This window comes from Periplaneta americana, chromosome 15 (assembly GCF_040183065.1).
Source record: "Periplaneta americana isolate PAMFEO1 chromosome 15, P.americana_PAMFEO1_priV1, whole genome shotgun sequence".
In the NCBI taxonomy this organism is placed as follows: domain Eukaryota; kingdom Metazoa; phylum Arthropoda; class Insecta; order Blattodea; family Blattidae; genus Periplaneta; species Periplaneta americana.
The window spans coordinates 18,258,658-18,277,798 of record NC_091131.1 but is presented as its reverse complement, the minus strand read 5'-3'; the positions used below and the strand labels follow the sequence as shown (position 1 = coordinate 18,277,798).

The window sequence follows — 19,141 nt, the reverse complement described above, 5'->3', positions numbered from 1 at the left end:
TCTATTTTCTAGAATCCATCTGTCGTCAGTTTTGAGAACTAGCCAATTGCATTTCAGAATAAAAAAAACACACACTACAGTAAACATATTACACGAATGCCATGATCTTCAAGAATGCTGACATATTTAGAGCTCAAATTAAATTAGTTATTAAAAACTTAACTTACTAAAAATAATTTACAGGTTCGATTCTGTGGTGTGTAATTTTCTGGGTACAGCTGTGTATTGGATATTAAAAACTACAAAACTTGAGGTGGTTTGATGACATTATTACCATTAGAAATGAAATATTATTGTAGTTAATTCCGTGGTGTGACTATTTTTCATTAATTATACCTATTAATGCTATATTGATGATATGAAAGTGAAACGTTTTGGGGTTGTATAAGTAGATGTAGAGAATAACTTAAATTAGATTTTGATTTCTATATTTTACTGAGTGGCGGCTATATAGTATATGTTACTGAAAGCTATAAAACTTACGTAAGATAATAATATTATTAAAAATCAAATATTTTTTATAGCTATTAATCAAGTGGGGTTGGGTCTTTTTCATATATTTAATGGCGGTGTGGTCTAGATATTTATAAGCGTGGTTCTCTTCAGTATTGGCTCGAGAGAGAATATCTTTCATTATTATGGAAGCAAATAACTTTCAGAATGTCTGGTATTCTTCATTGAAAATAAATCTGAAAAATGTTTATTTGAGTGTCTAATGAACTTAGTTTGCAGCATTTGCTGCACAAGCCACTAGCATTAGTCTAAATCCAAATGACATTTCATAGCACTAAACCCTGGTATGAAAGAATGTTGGAGGACTGCTGTGTACAGCGTAAGGCAACTAGAAGAAGAAGAGATCTGCATATTATGAGTATTTCACTTATAATTAACAAATAAATATTGTGTTCATGAAATAACGTTATACCATAATTAAACAGCAGAAATTTCTCATCACTTCACTCATATACATTTATTCTGTTTCCTAATTCCCTAATATTCACAGGAAATGAGAAGAGACTATAGTTTGTTCCAAATGTGAATAGAGGGCGCATTTAAACAGAATAGAAAATAATTGATTACATGGCGCTCTTACTCGTGTTAATTATGTAAGTATGTGCGGCTTACAGCTGTTTCGGTGCTTCTTCACACCATCCTCAGAGCCTACTAGATCTCGGCGTCATCTCAAACTTCGCTGCCTTTTGTGTGGGTGCGTTCGATGGTTGAAAAGTGTTGAAATGTGGTGTCAAATAGTGTGTGTTCTGAAATTGATCTGTGTGTTGAGAATTTGATCAGGGTGTGTTTTAGTGTGTCTGTATATTTCATATTGTTCTAGTGTGTTGAGTTTTTGGTTTTTAGGTTGTATGTGTAGGATTTCCATGTCTGTATTTATGTTATTGTATGTGTGGTTAGCATTAGTTGTGTTTGGCATATGTAGATGTATTGTGTCCTCTGGTTATTGCTTTAATGTGTTCTTTGTATCGAGTTTGGAATGATCTGCCTGTCTGTCCAATGTAGAAACTGTCGCAACTATTGCATGTGAGTTTGTATACGTCTGTGTGGTCGTATTTATTTGTTTGTGTGTTGAGATGTCTTTGTAGTAGGTTTTCTGTTCTGTATGCTATGTTGTATTTCTGCTTTCTGAATGAAGATGCGATATTATGTGTGCTTTTGTTTTCATATGTTAGTGTAGTGTATTTCTTGTGTTCTTGTGTTTGTGTTGTGTTTTGTGTGTTTTTGTGTTTGTTGAGTTTTTGTTTTGTCTTCCTTATGATGTTGTCTATTATGTTTAGGTTGTAACCATTTTCTTGTGCTATGTATTTGATTGTGTTCACTTCTTCATTGTAGTGTTGTTGGCTCATGGGTATGTTGAGTAATCTGTTTACCATTGTCCTGAATGCAGCATGTTTGTATTGTGTGGGGTGATTAGATGTGTTGTGTATGTGTGTGGTGGTGGTGGTTGGTTTTCTGTATATTTTGAAGGTGTGTTTGTTGTCAACTTTTGTTATGGTGATGTCTAGGAAATTTATAGAGTTATTGTTTTCGAGTTCCAGTGTGTATTAGAGTTTTAGGAGTATTTTGTTTATGTATTGGTGTAGTTTGTGTATTTGTCGTTTGTTTCCTTTGTATAGTATGAGTATGTCGTCTATGTATCTGTGCCAGTATATTATGTTATCTGCATATTTGTTGTGTTCATTTTTGAGTATGTATGTTTGTTCTGTGTTGTGTAAAAATATCTCTGCTAATATGCCAGATATAAGTGTTAAAAGTAGTGTACGAAAGATTCAACATGGATTATCAAGAATAGAAAAGCTCTGTTCACTAGATATCGTTCACCATCCATTGTATACTGAATCAGCTGATTACAATCCATATGAAGAAACACTTGAGTAAGCTGACAAGCTACCTTATTTGAATAAGGGTCGAACTCATAGTCGTCACTTATAAAATGAGGAAATACTTAAATAATGAGCATTTCCTTATCACTTATTTCAGATCGTATTGCAGAGACGCTACTCATTCATATGCCCTGAGCATTCCCTTGACATCGGAAGAAATATGGCAACATGGTTAGACGTGAGCGCATTCCTACATTCAATTGTTGTCCAGCGCTTTCAAATTGTTAAATATTCATTATTGTCATACACAAATACCGAAGTAAATATTATAGAGCTAAAAATTATACAAGATGTTCAGAAAGCATTTTACAGAAAAGAAAGTGAGCTAAGATAACTAGTTATGAAATATGGAGATATCGTCTAAAGTAAAAAAAAATTGATAATTGTTCTCTCCAAAAGAAGAAACTGGCATGGAACAAAATTGCAGTTGATTTTAATGCAAACTCCGGAAATATCCCTGTAAATAAATCATTTTCATTTATTTTTCAGTTATTTTTATGCTAAACAAATTGGAAATATAATTACGCAAATTTTAACAGCTTATTCCTTGGGTGGAATAAAAACAAAAATACAAATAACACTTTGTTGGGACGTGAATACTTTTCGAAAAAACAAAATGCCTCTTAAATCTACCTGAAACGCTGCTGTATCATAAAATCTCAAAGCAACCAGTACTTTCAGCAGTGGCGAAATCGGTAAGCCTCATGGTTGTATTGTGAATTGAAATGAGAGACACCAGAATATTCACAACAGTGTTCTTGTCGAAACGGTATCACCTCTTAAATTGTTGATCATTATACATCTCTAAAGGGTTTCCTATATCTCTGATATATCTTTTGCTTGCCGAAACTAATTTTCATTTTAATTACAGAACTCAATAAATTAAATTAAATCATAATCATCATCTATTGTATACCGAATCAGCTGATTACAATGCATATGAGGAAACACTTGAGTAAGCTGCCAAGCTACCTTATTTGAATAAGTGTTCACTTCAGTGGGATTTATGAATTGAAAATTATTATAAGCAACTGCTTAAGTGTTTCCTTACGATAAGTTTTGACTATGAATTCGGCCCTAAGTGCTCTCTTCAGTGGGATTTATGAATTGGAAACTGCTGAAGGGTTTCCATACCATAAGTGTTGACTATGAATTCGGTCCTACATCTGTTCAAAGATGAAATGGAAAAGCGGGATGTAAAATATACACTAAAGTTCAATTTAAAACCAGTGCTGATTTTCCCGTACTTTTTCTGACGTTTCTGGGAACCCTAAGCAAACCAAGAGATGTTCTCACCTGCGTAAGAAGAAGCTCCACGGCGACCCACTGTAGCAGCCTCATTGCAGCAAGCACTGTTAGCACGCACACCCACTTGCAGAGCATACGGGCGCCTAGTGGGGGTTATCGCTCTTATGAAATATTGTGTCACAATACCTGCTTCCACTACTGTGCTCGTGCAACAAGGGGGTATCATTATATAACAAAGTGTGCCCGTCTCATCTGATGACTTTCTAGTTCAGGGATTCAGAACTGAAAAAGGGAGAGAGAGAGAGGGGGGGAGATGGAAACATTTCCCTTCTACCAGAGTGCTGCATTGGTGGTAAATCGCTCGCTTGAACTCTGTCGAGTGTCGCACCCTCGAGTGAGATACGATCGGTTGTGATACGCTCGTAATAAATAGAATCACAGTAAAAGGTCATCTCACCGACATGTCTTATCTTGTATGGAAGGCGACAGATAAGATATACATATGTTTTGCTCACACGGTAAAATGAGGCTTTATTTTCTGCGTTTATGACAAACGTTTAATGGAACAGTCAATGCAACGTACCAAAATATGAACATGAAGTTATAAATAAAATAGGCTAGTATGAAAAACTTCGATATACAGTTATTATTGCTAATTAATAATTATTCAATATTTGATTTACCACATATATAATATGATAGGTCCATACATAGTGTTCCGCCTATATACTGCGACAATGTAGAAAAGTTTTACAAAATAACTTATTATTGATATAGCAGTAGATTAATAACAATATTAGTACAGAGATAACGTCACAGAAAATATAATAAAAGGAATAATCACGCTGCACAACTGTTACAGACGCAAAGTTTAATACACTAATTATTAGAGATTATTATTATTATTATTATTATTATTATTACCAGAAAACTTGATACAGTTCTTGCATTATCGTGATTGTCTTCTCCGTTTATAATAATTACATTTACATCCAATAACATCTATCAGATGTGGAAAAAACAAAATCACTCCTGTGTGGAAAAAAATAAAACATTTACCTACAACATTCATATTACATTTTAAAGCAAATTTTGTAGTTGTACTATGGAGAGGTTAGTTAAACACTGCAAAGTTTTGAAATGATAAACATCTATGATATTACTACACAGTTCATCACTGTAACAAGAACGAATGTCTAACGCTCGGCTTATACCGTTCGAGGATTTATCACTCGTGACAATTTTACCCATCATGCATGTGCGCTACCTATCGGATTATGCTATGAACTACTTGGCGCTTGAGCGAAAACGTCCGATGCAGACCTCTGCCTTCTACAGTCCTCGGACGTTGAATGACGTCTACGTCATCCGTCCACAACCATGTGTGATCACAACTGATTGGTGCTCATAAACAAAATATCGAAAGTATTTCTGAACACAATATTTATAATCCTAAACTTAACCAACAAATTCGAATTAAATGCGTTACATATCTAACGGTATTTAAACGAATAAAACACGTTTGTGTAAGAAAAATACATTTGGAAATACTTAAATGCACAATTTCTCATTCAAATTCAATTGATTAAAGTGAACTGATGATGCTAAATGTTTGAACAAAACATCTAAAGAGAAAAATGTGAGTAGTTGCAGGAAATGGGACCTAAAGTCGGATTTTTCTTTTTTTTTTTTTTGTGGTTTCAAAAGAGGATGAAATACTGAGCATTTAAAAAAATCATGGTTCTAGGTGCTATAGTTTTTAATATATTACTTACTGAATATTGATATTACATTATGTATTTTTTTAGAAAAATGTAAATTAAAGTTCTCATTTGTTTCCTTAGCAACTATAAGATAGATGTAGGTATTTAAAAAGCATTGTGTAAAACTACGTCCTAGTTTAGTATGTAAAAAAGCCTACAGGTAGCGCAAGATGTCAAAACATAGAAATGCAGTTTTTACACCGCAAATTCGTTAAAATTTCCTTTCTCGACTTTAGGTTCCTTTTCGCACAACGGGTCACAAATAAAGTTTGTCGCTTATCAACTTTGAGGATGTCAGTGTTTATTTTGAACGGATCAGTTCGGAATTAGTATTTTTTTGCCATTTTCGAAAAAAGATGTTGATTTCAAATTTTTTCTGTGCTTTACTTAGACGTTTATCAATGAATCCGAAAAATTACATCTATCTTATAGTTGATTGATTCTCATAGGAGCTACATCATAATGTTGAACAGTGCGATAAAGATCTTTCTCGTCTGCTTGCTGCGAACGACAATGAAAAACAAAATTTACAGACGATTATATCCAGTATTTTATATAACCTTACGAGTTGTGACGTATGTTACACTGGCGCTCAGTTTTGCATCCCTGTTCTAGTTCCTAGCAAAGGAACTGCAGCCACATTCGAAGCAGATGTACAAGTAATAGACTTGCAGGCCTGCGAAATTAAAGTTTTATATTGCGACACAGGGTTGAATTTATTTATTTGTAGGTCTCTGAGCCTAATTTTAGTGTGCTGAATTAAAATCTGCTTACCATTTTTTGCCTATCACGTACAGCCTTTTTTTTTTGTAATGCGGGGGAAAGATGCTTAATTTTATAGTAATTTCTAATTTGTAAATACACTTTAAGTGCACCAAACACTCCAAAACATGTTAGAATCTGAATAATTGTACGGATACAACAGTTTAAAATAAGACACGAAATTTCAAACGTACCATAAGAAAACTATTTTCTCTCCGTTTCATTGAAAAAGAATGCTGAGTTGGCAAGCATTTGAGTTCTTGACGAGGATTGTCTCTTGTTAAACACCAACATTAGCCAGTTATCATGGGGACGTTCCACAGTCGCTGCTGTAGACGAACGAACTTCGATTGTCATTGTCTTAGATTTTTTGCGCAAGTTTTACAAACGATAAGTGGAGCAAAATTTTTGTCCCGATCTCCTAAGCTTGTTTTAAAACAGAACAGTTACACACTTTTGATCAATGGGATAATGTTTCTTTTCTGTTCTTTTATCACGTAACACCCATATACGTAACAAATATTGCTTGGATTGTTCACAGAGTCTCTTCTAGATGTACCTAGCACTCGAAATCCCCGTTTTTCACACTCTCATTTTGAAAGAGGAACAGAGGTTAAGAGTATTTCGGAATAAGATGCTTAGGAAAATATTTGGGGCTAAGAGGGATGAAGTTACACAATGCAGAACTACACGCACTGTATTCTTCTAACATAATTACGAACATTAAATCCACACGTTTGAGATGGGCAGTGGGACTATGTTACTAGTCAAGGATGCAGGATAACTTTCGATGCTGGACCCCGGACTCATTTCACCGGCATTATCACCTTCATCTCATTCAGACGCTAAATAACCTAAGATGTTGATAAAGCGTCGTAAAATAACCTACTAAAATAGTCAATGACGTATGCAAAGGAGGGGAAAGGAACTGGTCACCGTACCCAGTTATCTCCTGGCTTAGTTGCCTCCTGAGTGATGCTTTATTGGTGTCAGATATAAGGTTTCAAACATGTCTCCAAACAGTTGACTAAACAACAACATAGAAAGGAAAATAACTAGACTTTTATTTTCAAACAAACATTTTTATTTAATAGGAAATTAATCACTAGTATTACAATAAAAATTAAATTACATAAATAAGTTATGAAATATTTTGCATAGTACGTGTCGCAATTTCTTGCATTATAAAAATAAAGTTCATAGATTAATTAATAACAAAGGAAAATGGCGCCCTGTAGTAACACACATATCTGTCTTGTATAATTTGATAGTGTTTTGGATCTTTCCATTGAACTGCATAGGCTATAAAAGTTAATTTCCATACTAATAGGCCTAAATATCTTTGATACAGCTATCGAAAAAGAAATTTGTTTCTTATGCTTACAATGGATTCAAGATGTTTTGAAGTTCTGTAAATCTGGTGAAGCTAGAGTTTCTGTATTATTATTATTATTATTATTATTATTATTATTATTATTATTATTATTATTATTAGCAAGAGTCGAGATATTTGGAGCCAGAAATCTTGACTGCAGAATTTTTGTAAGGCAAAGGCTTTCGTTCCCATAGCAACCACAGCTTACTATTAATGTCATTGCTTGAGTTAATACCTGTCGAATAAGACAATAATTTCATTATATTATTACCACAGTCTAGTATATACAGTCACGAAGCTCAATACGTAGTAAATATGCATCCATAGATAGTTGCTAACCACTAGGATCGCTAATATCGCCTCATTACAGGCAATGCGAAATAGTACCGGCACAGTCTATTGTTCCAGCACCCTCACAGCTCAAGCTTCGTGCCTGTATTTACTAGACTGTGCTGTTATTGAGATTGAAATCGATAGATTGCATGAGCAGAGGTGCCAATATTTCAAGTTGATTATCTATCAGTAAGCCCATCCTCTAGTGCGCGTGCGCATGCCTCTCAATCTTTTGTCAAGGTCAGATAAAAAGCGTATTAGGCCTATATGATTACACGTTATTTGTAACGTCTTCCGCCCCCTTCCCAAAATATATTTTATGTTGTGTTTTTCCGCAATTTTTTTAAATAATACTCTGATGCAGGGGCGTATTTTGCGGGCTACCGGGGCTACCGGCGGTAGCCCAAGGAAATTACAAAAGAAAAAGTTTATAATATAACATAATGTAATAATTTTGTATTATTAGTTTTACCATAGTAATTAAAATTAAAGTAATTGTTAGATATTTTTGTGTAATAATAGTGTCAGCGGTAGCCCAAACCCTTTAACCAGTATACGCCACTGCTCTGATGTAATCTTGAGTTTTGGATCAAAAGTTATTGGAGTGTTTATGTCTTTAATGTGGGCCTGATTAGCTCTGAATTTTTCTCACCACATTGAAGACTCTTTTCGAAGGAGAGTCACTGTGGGGCACACTTAGTACCCCAAACACAACTTCACTTAGGCCAAATTGTATAAAACTCCCTGACTAAAAATCAACTTTGATCGAAGATCGAAAAGTGAACCGAGTTCAGACACTTCTTCTACTGTATAAAACTTTTCTGCGATCAAATTACCTTGGTTCAAATGCAATCGAAGTTCACGTGAAATGGATTTGGCAACATCGCATAAACAGGTGAAATACGTGATGCGCGGAAAGGTTTGTTCAGTGTTGCCAATCTAGTGACTTTAACTCTTTTTCAACAACAATTTCTTTTAACTTTTATATTGCTTAAATAGGGATTTAGTGACCTTTTTAGCACCCCATAGTGACAAAATTTAATCTTTCTTTGTTGATAATGAGAAATCTAGCGACTTTATAATGGTTGTTATAAACATAATATAGTTATAGGTTATGTTATTTGATACTGATGGACACGATAGAGCCTTATAAAATATAAGATTGTTTGTGTATTAAGGCAAGAAATTGAAAGAAATATATATATATATATATATATATATATATATATATATATGTACCTATCATATCTATTAATATTAATAATAATGGATATTTTATTTGCACAATCTGTCACTCGTATATTTCAAACAGGAAAGAAATAACTGAACTTGGATCATCTAACTTAATCGGAGAAATTTCTTCAGTCAAAGTTGACTTTAGTTTGAGACAAATTAATCTCAGATTAGACTTTATACAACGCAAAATTCCAAGTTCAGCTGAAACAAGGATCAATTTAACCTCTGATCTAAGATTAAATGGTTTATACAATCGGGCCTTAATGTGTTATTATTTTTACTTGTCCACTTACATTTGTGAAGTCAGAAATTTTAGCCAAGTTCCCATCTACTCTTGATCCAGTTATGATGTACGCCTTTCAGTAAAATTGTCGCATTGTTTATTTATTTACTTACTTCCTTATTTATTTATTTATTTATTTATTTATTTATTTATTTACTTATTTATTTATTTACCCTGGTAAAGATAAGGACATCAGGCCTTCTCTTCCCCTCTACCAGGGGATTACAACTACACTATTAAGAATACAAAATTACAATTATAATTACAATTAATATTAAATACAACAAAAATCAAGGTACTAAAAGATTAACTGATTAATAAAAGTTAGACAGTTTATTGTAAAAGTTAAAAAGAGAGACTTTTTTATTAATTAAGTACAAATTAAACCTACTCTACGCAGTAAGAAAATGCTTAATAAGCTTGCTTTTGAACGCTACTAAATTCCGACAGTCTCTGATGTCACTGGGTAGGGTATTCCACAAGCGCGAGACTGAGATTGTGTACGATGATGAATACGATGATGTCTTATGTGTTGGTATGTCTTATGTGTTGGTTAAACTGTAAATTCTTTTTAAAGTCGTCATGTTCACTTTCCATTAACCACATTTGGGAATATATTCAAGAGATGGATATGAAACATTTTTGTGTAAATATCCACTTCTGCACGCTTAAGAAATTCATCCTCAGAAATGTCTTTACACATTTATTCTCCTTTTTCGGAAGTACAGTATATACACATGCCGTCATAATTTTGATTTTGGCCATAATGCCGTAATAGTGGCGGAAATCTGTAATAGTTGGCACCAGTGCATTTGTAAAGTAGGTAATGATTTCTGGCTCAAACTAATCAGAAAATATCTCACACATTTCTCGACTCTTTACTATTAATAATATACCGGGCGTTGGAAAATTGGTGTCATATATTTTGGGGACGTATTCCTAAAAACAATACATTGAAAAACTTTCATATGAACATTTTCCTGAAAATGCTTAGTTTCGAGATAGTAAGGAGTTTGTCCTTACATTAAGTCCTGAAGAGTAGTAATCTCAAATTGCTTTCGTGTTGTAAGTTTTTCTTTAGAACAGTCCATGAGATTTGTTTTCCTTTGTTTTGATTGTCATCTTATTAGTATCTGTTTCTTACATCTGAAGGATCCAGATATCGGCGATTTCTCAGAGATGAATTGCACCATTTAATTGATTATGTACCTCTGGACATTATCCCCCCGAATGTCGTACCTATATGATAGCGCTTCAGCTCGCTTTAGCCTGAGAGTTAGTCGTCATTGGAATAGTCGTTTTCCTCAAAGATGGATTGGTCGTGGGGGATGCATTGAATTGGCCTGCCCGATCACCAGATTTAAATTCAATGTACTTTTATTTCTGGGGACATTTGAATTTCATAATAATTTATGCAACTCCTGTGCCTTATGTTGACGTTCTGAGAGAGCTTATTGTATAAGGATTTGAACAAATACGAAATTCTCCAGGCGTTTTCAACAGAGTACGTCAAAGTATGGAACGCAAACTCAGGAGATGCATTGACGCAGGAGGCGTTGAGAAATTTCCGTAATACATTTTTTAAACAAGTTGCTTAGTATCATTTGTACTATGAGTTTTCTTTGTTAGCAATAAAACGGCGTAACTCTTAAACTAAGCATTTTCAGAACCATATTCATATGAAAAATTTTTTTAATGTTTTGTTTTCAGGAATACGTTTCCAAATTATTTGACATCAATTTACATATGCCCTGTAATACAGAGACTCTAGAAGAGGTAAACTGTAATATGTAGGATGAACAATGAATTTGGAGAAAACATCAATTTCTGGTGGCCCATCTATTCCTGGACTCCCCTATGTGTTTCTACGCCGCAAAAATTATAAGTAATCTATTAAAACTCCCCAAAACTTAGGACATATAAGTATACTGTTCAAATTCTGTACAGAATATTGTTTTTATAGGAATTGTGGTAACACATGATACAGGTTGAGTGTATGTTGCGAATGGCTTTGAGTTTAGAAACCAAATTTCAAGGACTGCGAACAGTAGCAGGCGTCCTGCGTCCTCGAGTATATCCAGTTCACGTACGGGTTGATCATCGTGTACAGGGTCGGCATCGTGGAGTTGATACAGTTGTTGTTGCCTGATATGATTCCTGGAAGCAGAAGCAACACCCATGACTAGCTTAAGAAATTGTTTAGAATTACATGCGTAGGTAAATACACAAGTTAAGGAACGAAAACAAGAATAAATTTATAGATTCTGTATGTATCTATACAGGGTGTTTCAAAAATATTGTAAAATCCTGCGTGGTGTTGTAGGGCAGGACATTTGGAACAGTTTTAGATTGGAATGCATGTCCTCCTAACCGTAATTTCAGAGATATGTCATTGTGAAGGTGATACCCTTTCATTTCTGGCAGTTACCTAAAAATAGATTACTGGAGAGTATGTAGAGCGTGTGATGTTAAATTGAGCAGGCTACAACTCAGGCTAAGTTTGGTACTAGGAGAGTGGAATGGTGAAAAGATAAGAGAGTGGCAAGATCGTAAAGTGTGAGTCTCAGAACAAACCTAAGGATAGCTCTGAACATTTCTTGTGCATAAAATACTGTACATTGCTTATTTCTTGTTATAAAACCAACATTTACAATTTAATATTTAAAGTGTTACGAATAGTAATGCATCGTTTACAATGACGCGACACGACACAGCGATGCGACATTATATAAATTATGGCCCAATAGGAAATGAGATTTCCATGACGTCACGACGGAGATCGCGACGCGACGAAAGTTGAAATTGATGCTTAATTTACAATGACGCGACATTCGCGACATCGCAGTATCGTGTCGCGGACTAGTGTTCACAATTCCGCGACTTGAATCGCTGGTTCGTGTGATTAGGAAACTTAAAATGAAACGATGCCTGCCTTCTCGGTTTTTGGAGTAGAAGAAATTAACATATCATAACTATATGCGGATGACATCTTCGCAATTTGATGATGTCCTGCATATCATTGGCCCTCAAATACAAAAACATCCAATGCGGGGCATCCAGCAGAGCGTCTAAGCGTAACTTTGAGGTTAAGTTTCACTAATAGTTGGTATCTCTCTTTAAGAACTTAGTTCTCTCTCTTTACGATTTTCGTATTTTAACTACACAATGTCCATTAGGCCTACAGTTTTAGAAACAAGTCCTGTAATCTGGGATAAATTAAAAGCACCTCATTAAATGGAAACTCTTTGAGGACAATTTCACGAAGGTTGAAGGAGGATACCTATTGGAAAAAAGTAAATTTTCCGAAGTTCATGGGAGTCATGGATGGAAAGCATTGTGTATTTCACGTAAACAAACCGTAATATAAAAGGTGAACCGTAAACAATGTCATTAATTTCAGAGGGTTATTCTTTGAGATATTTTAAACAAAAAAAAAATTAATATAATTTTTGTTTTCCTTTTGCTTCCTTTTCGAGATAAAAACTGTTTAATATGAAACATTTCTTACCGTCTTTTGGAAAAACCATTGATTTAATTCCGAATATGTTCAGTCAATTTAAGAGAGCTCTGTATTATGATAATAAATACGCAGAAATTTGATGTAACAAATGTAACGTTTTAAAATGCCTTTTCAGAACGAAAATTTACAATTGTTCAGATGAAATTTCTGCATATTTGAACGACAAAAACTATTTTCTTTTTTATCATAATACACTGCTCTCTTAAATTGACTAAGCATATTGGGAATTAAGTTAATTCAGTGGCTTTCCCAAAATACGCCATGAAATGTTTCACATAAAATAATTTTTTCTCGAAAATGAAGCAAAAACGAACAAAATATCCTAAATAATAACCTCTAGAAATTAATGACATTACTCACGATTCACTCTGTATAATTCAGGGTATCCTTTAACCAATTCTATCAACATCTCATCTGAAAAAGTATTCCATTTTGTTGCAGACGACGCTATAATAAACAAAACACATACGCATTCCGGTAATGTCGCGCGGTAAAAGTTAACTCAATTTTAACTTTTGTCGCGTCACGATCTGCGTCGTGACGTCATGGAACTCGGATTTCCTATTGGTCTATAATTTATATAAGGTCGCGTCGCTGTGTCGTGTCGCGTATGTCACGTCATTGTAAATTAAGCATGAGTTAACTTTTACCGCGCGACGTTACCGGAATGCGTAAGTGTTTTGTTTATTATAGCGTCGTCTGCAACAAAATGGAATACTTTTTCAGATGAGATGTTGATAGAATTGGTTAAAGGATACCCTGAATTATACAGAATGAACCGCGAGTAATGTCATTTATAGAGGTTATTCTTTAGGATATATCAAACAAAAAAGTTTAATATAATTTTGCTCGTTTTTGCTTCATTTTCGAGAAAAAAAAAATATTTTATGTGAAACATTTCATGGCGTATATTTTGGGAAAGCCATTGAATTAACTTAATTCCCAATATTCTTAGTCAATTTAAGACAGTAGTGTACTATGATAAAAAAATTGTTTTTGTCGTTCAAATGTGCAGAAATTTCATCTGAACAATTGTAAATTTTCGTTCTGAAAATGAATTTTAAAACGTTACATTTGTTACATCAAATTTCTGCGTATTTATTATCATAATGCAGTGCTCTCTTAAATTGACTGAAAATATTGTTAATGAAATCAATGGTTTTTCCAAAAGACGGTAAGAAATGTTTCATATAAAACAGTTTTTATCTTGAAACGGAAGCAAAAGGAAAACAAAAATTATATTATTTTTTTTGTTTAAAATATCTCAAAGAATAACCCTCTGAAATTAATGACATTATTTACGGTTCACCTTTTATGTTACGGTTTGTTTACGTGAAATGCACAATGCTTTCCATCCATGGCTCTCATGAAGTTCGGAAAATTTACTTTTTTCCAATAGGTATCCTTCCACCTTCGTGAAATTGTCCTCAAAAAGTTTCCATTTAATGAGGTGTTTTTAATTTATCCCAGATTTATCCCAAACTATAGGCCTAATGGACATTGTGTAGTTACAATACGAAAATCGTAAAGAGAGAGAACCAAGTTCTTAAAGAGAGATACCAACTATTAGGGAAATCTAACCTCAAAGTTACGCTTAGACGCTCTGCTGGATGCCTCCCGCATTGGACGTTTTTGTATTTGAGGGCCAATGATATGCAGGAGATCATCAAATTGCGAAGATGTCATTCGCATATTAGTTATGATATGTTGATTTCTTCTACTAAAAAAAAATAGAGAAGGCAGGCATCGTTTCGTTTTAAGTTTCCTAATCAACACGAACCAGCGATTCAAGTCGCGGAATTGTGAACACTAGTCCGCGACGCTATACTACGATGTCGCGTCGCATGTCGCGGATGTCGCGTCATTGTAAATTAAGCATAATACGGAAAATTAAATTTAAAAATGGTAATTCTCAGTATTGCGCCTTTTTCTTGTCGCAATTCCGCTACTTATTGACCTGAAGGAGGAATAAGCAATATTATGACGTCTTCAATGTGTACTGTCAACACAGACTACAACTCAGGTTGAGATACGATGCCAACATAGAGCAACGCAAGAGATACCGGATAGGAACCCATCTTAACTTGTACGATATAACTTTCACACCACCCATAACAAAAGTTCTACTGAAGCAATGTTGCTTAATATCTTTCATACAGCTATCGAAAAATAAATTTGTTTGTTATGCTTCCAATGGATTCAAGATGTTTTGAAGTGCTGTAAATCTGGTGAAGCTAGAGATTCTGTATTATTATTATTATTATTATTACTAGCCGTACCCGTGCGCTCCGCTGCACCCGTTAGAAATAAATATAAAGTAATTACATAATTAAAATAGGACATTTGATCCAGGGAACATTCGTGTTTGATAGAAGGATAAATCGTTTAATATGTTGCTTAATTTAAATTGCATCCAAATAATTAAAATGCGATCATTTTGGTCCACAGACACTCATTTGGTGCAATGACAATTCCTTTAACATGTTTCTTAATTTTTATTATATGCAACCATAGTTTAATGAAGATTGACATCATTTAGATTTAATGCGTATATTTTATTTTACTTGTTATAGGTTTCCATTGAATTATGGTAATAACTTAATTTTAACTCTTGTTTCCTACGTATTCAGTAAATGGCGCTTGGCCCACTATGGTTCTGAACCCTTCAAATAACTTAAATTATATTATATAATATTACATTACATTACATATATTATATTATATTATATCAGAAGTTACTGTAATAATATTATAGCATTATGACCATCTAGAGAAACTACACTTTCCAATGGTGAAATAATAATTAATTATACAAATCGGTTAATTTAACTTCCGATATTACTTCATACAAACACAGAATCATTCTCTGTAGGCTATCTTTCATAGCTTTCGATTGTTGCTGTCCAAGGCCCCTTATAGACAAAGTCATTTGTTTTTTAATTCATTACACGGCCTTAGATGGCAGTTATTTTAATTTTAAAACTCATTTATCTCATTAAATATCAGTCCTATAAAAATTTTTGAAGAATAAAACTTATCGCAAATTATTTTTAAAGAAACTTTTGTTATGTAACATTTTTCACAAAAATCAATAATACGCGAGATATTTCGATTTATTTAATTCAGGCCCCCTTATAACCCCCCTTTTAAATAGTATATTTTGAATGCCATATAGCCTAAAATCTAAGTTACAACGGAAATAATTTATATTCCAATTTTCATTGAAATCCGTTCATCCATTATCGCGTGAAAAGGTAACATACAGACAGACAAACAAACATACAAACAAAAATGTCAAAAAAGCAATTTTCGGTTTCAGGGTGGTTAATTATATATGTTAGGACCAATTATTTTGGGAAAAACGAAAATTATCAGAAAAATTTCGGCTACAGATTTATTATTAGTATAGATTATTATTATTATTATTATTATTATTATTATTATTATTATTATTATTATTATTATTATTATTATTATTATTATTATTATCAGCAAGAGTCGAGATATTTGGAGCCAGAAATCTTGACTGCAGAATTTTTGTAAGGCAAAGACTTTCGTTCCCATAGCAACCACAGCTTACTATTAATGTAATTGCTTGAGTTAAGACTTGTCGAACAAGACAATAATTTCATTATATACTATTACCACAGTCTAGTATATATATATATATATATATATATATATATATATATAGAGAGAGAGAGAGAGAGAGAGAGAGAGTAAGAGCAATAAAAGACTGCTAAAAGTTGTTTCATTTCAATAAATAATGGATTACAAACTGGAACTGGTTTCTTTTTCAGATTTTCAATTTCAGTCCCCATTACGACGCTATCGTTGAGGTTAGGGTTGATTTTAAAAATGTATTTTGTTACAAAAACATATAAATTTTTGGCATGATGATATAAATTTTATAGGTTATAAAATCTCTTTTCAAAATAATATAAATCGTAATGATATAAATTGTATCAGTTTACATTGTAAACCATGTAACAATTTTAACAAATTAATTCCCATATCACGCTGCAAGAAACAACAAAAAAAAAGGAAAAAAAAACAATGAACAAACATCAAAAGAAAGCATGAACTTCAGGTGTTGTCCAGGAGGGAAACAAACACATGCGTATGTACATAGAGAAAATTGTTTCCTCTATAGTAAGCGTGACCTAGTGTGTCACCACAGTTTCGGTAATCGCGATCAGAGCTAATCGCGATAATGCTGATCGCGATTAGCGACTGTAGTCTGTCACCAGTATAAGGCCCGTAACACACTTGAAGAGTTTTAGCCAGCGAGAAATGTGTTGCGAGAAAATTCACAGATTGATAACATGGATTCAAATGGACGTCCACACACACTGGAAGAGATTCTCGTTCGAGGCCAAAAACCTCGCGCGAGTTTCTCACTGGAATCGGTAGCTCAGCGAATTTTCTTGACACATTTATCAAAGATGTTTGACATTTATACTCTTTATGACGATTAAATGTAGAAAAAGATATCACAGGTGGCGATGAATTGTATTGTTTTTATTTGAAAATGAGGAAAGATGGCTGATAATTGCAGTCAGAAATTTATCGAATTTGTACGATGTCACCCGTAGGCCTATTTATATGATACACGAAACTTAAAGAAGAAATCTGGAAACAAATATCAGATTATCTGAAAATAAATAGGACTATATTTTATTTTGATGAGGCTTAATAGTATTAATTAAACATTTGAAATAATGTATCTATATGTCTTAACAGTTTACATTATTTTAATGAGAACATAGCAAAGAATCCTCTATCAAATCATGAATGGCAACAAACTGAAGTCCATTCAACCTGAAATCATCATCATTAAAACCGAAACTAGTGTCCAAAACTCGCCCTTATTTTCGTAAGATACAATGTGATTTTCAGATATTTCTGGCCTTAATTTTAGGCCTACTTTTTCTTTTTATTAATAAAATATGTTCATGTAACTCCATTTCCTCATCATCTGAATACTCAGATTCAACATAGCGTTCGTACGTAATTTGTAAAGTACAATATATTTACAGGTTATATATTTTAGTACGACAATATACGTAAATACATAACCTATAATATTTCCCCCAACGAGTGATTACTATAATCAGAAAAATGCTTTCTGCATGAAGGCAGTGCATAGATGATCATAGCGAGGTGTGATCTGTGATAGCAGAACTCGCCAAGTGTGTGGAGGAAGGCTCTTCGCCTCTTTCTCGCAGCACATTTCTCGCTAGCGAAAACTCTTCAAGTGTGTTACGGGCCTGACTCAGGTCTCGACATGATAAAACGACAGTATTACACGCTCGGTGATCTTACCGATGAGCTGGTACACCGCTCGGTGGTCCCTGTACTGCACGGGCGCCCCTGCGTCACCCTGGAAACAAACATCACCAGATTATTTCTCCTATGATCACTATGGTCTGTCCAAAACAACTTCCGACCTGACAAATGGCGCCTTTATCATGTTACCATGGCAACCATTTAAATCAACCAATCACGAGAGACGCGTAACCATGGTAACGGGACGGTGTTGCCATGTCTATGTTTACAAGTTGCATGTGAATACCACGGGCTAGTGGTGAATACTCGTACAGTGCCCGGAATTACTTTGAGTTGGCTGGTTAGCGCGTGCTTTGTGTGAATTAAAAATATTATTTAGTTGTATTATTGTTTTAGTGTATCGATAATTATTGCGTTTAAATTATATTACACTATTATCTTCGTTGTCTTTGGTGGAGTGTGTGGCTAGTGTGTGTTTTCTAGTTTCTGCGAGAGTTTCTAAACAGGTGACCTGTGCAGTGTCGGAAGGAAGGAAAGGCAGGCGGAGAACAAAGAATGTTGTACAAGGTGCCTCGTGAAAGAGCCAAGCGCGAGAGATGGTGTGTTATGTAAGAGAGTATTTTGAGAGGGAAAAAGATAATGGTGGGCCTCTTTTACCTTTGGCGCAAGTAGTAATGAGATCTGCTGCTTGTGTTAAAATTAATAAGAGCACTGTTATCGATATTGGAAAAGAAAAAGATCGTGCAGATTTTTTATCATAAATATTTTTTAGTTTACAATTTTTTTCAACGTCTTTCTAACAATATTACATTGAAGAATACCGACACTCATAAAAGTAAAAGCTTCGTACTAAATTTAATCTATTTTTACAGTTTACAGTCCTTTCGACGCTTTTCTAACGGTATTACATTGAAGAATACCGGTACTACTACTACT

The 19,141-nt window shown here is 33.9% G+C and overlaps 1 protein-coding gene across 1 annotated transcript in view; it reads right to left on the bottom strand.

Moving 5' to 3' along the window:
• Positions 1-9,823: 9,823 nt before the first annotated feature.
• LOC138714693 (chymotrypsin A-like) overlaps positions 9,824-19,141 on the bottom strand; it is a 50,685-nt gene continuing 41,367 nt past the window's right edge. The window contains exons 7-8 of the mRNA XM_069846756.1: positions 18,242-18,299; positions 9,824-11,553 (exon numbers count right to left, since the gene is read on the bottom strand). Coding sequence (XP_069702857.1) covers positions 11,414-11,553; positions 18,242-18,299 — 198 coding nt within the window. The 3' untranslated portion in view covers positions 9,824-11,413. The remainder of the gene's footprint in view (positions 11,554-18,241; positions 18,300-19,141) is intronic.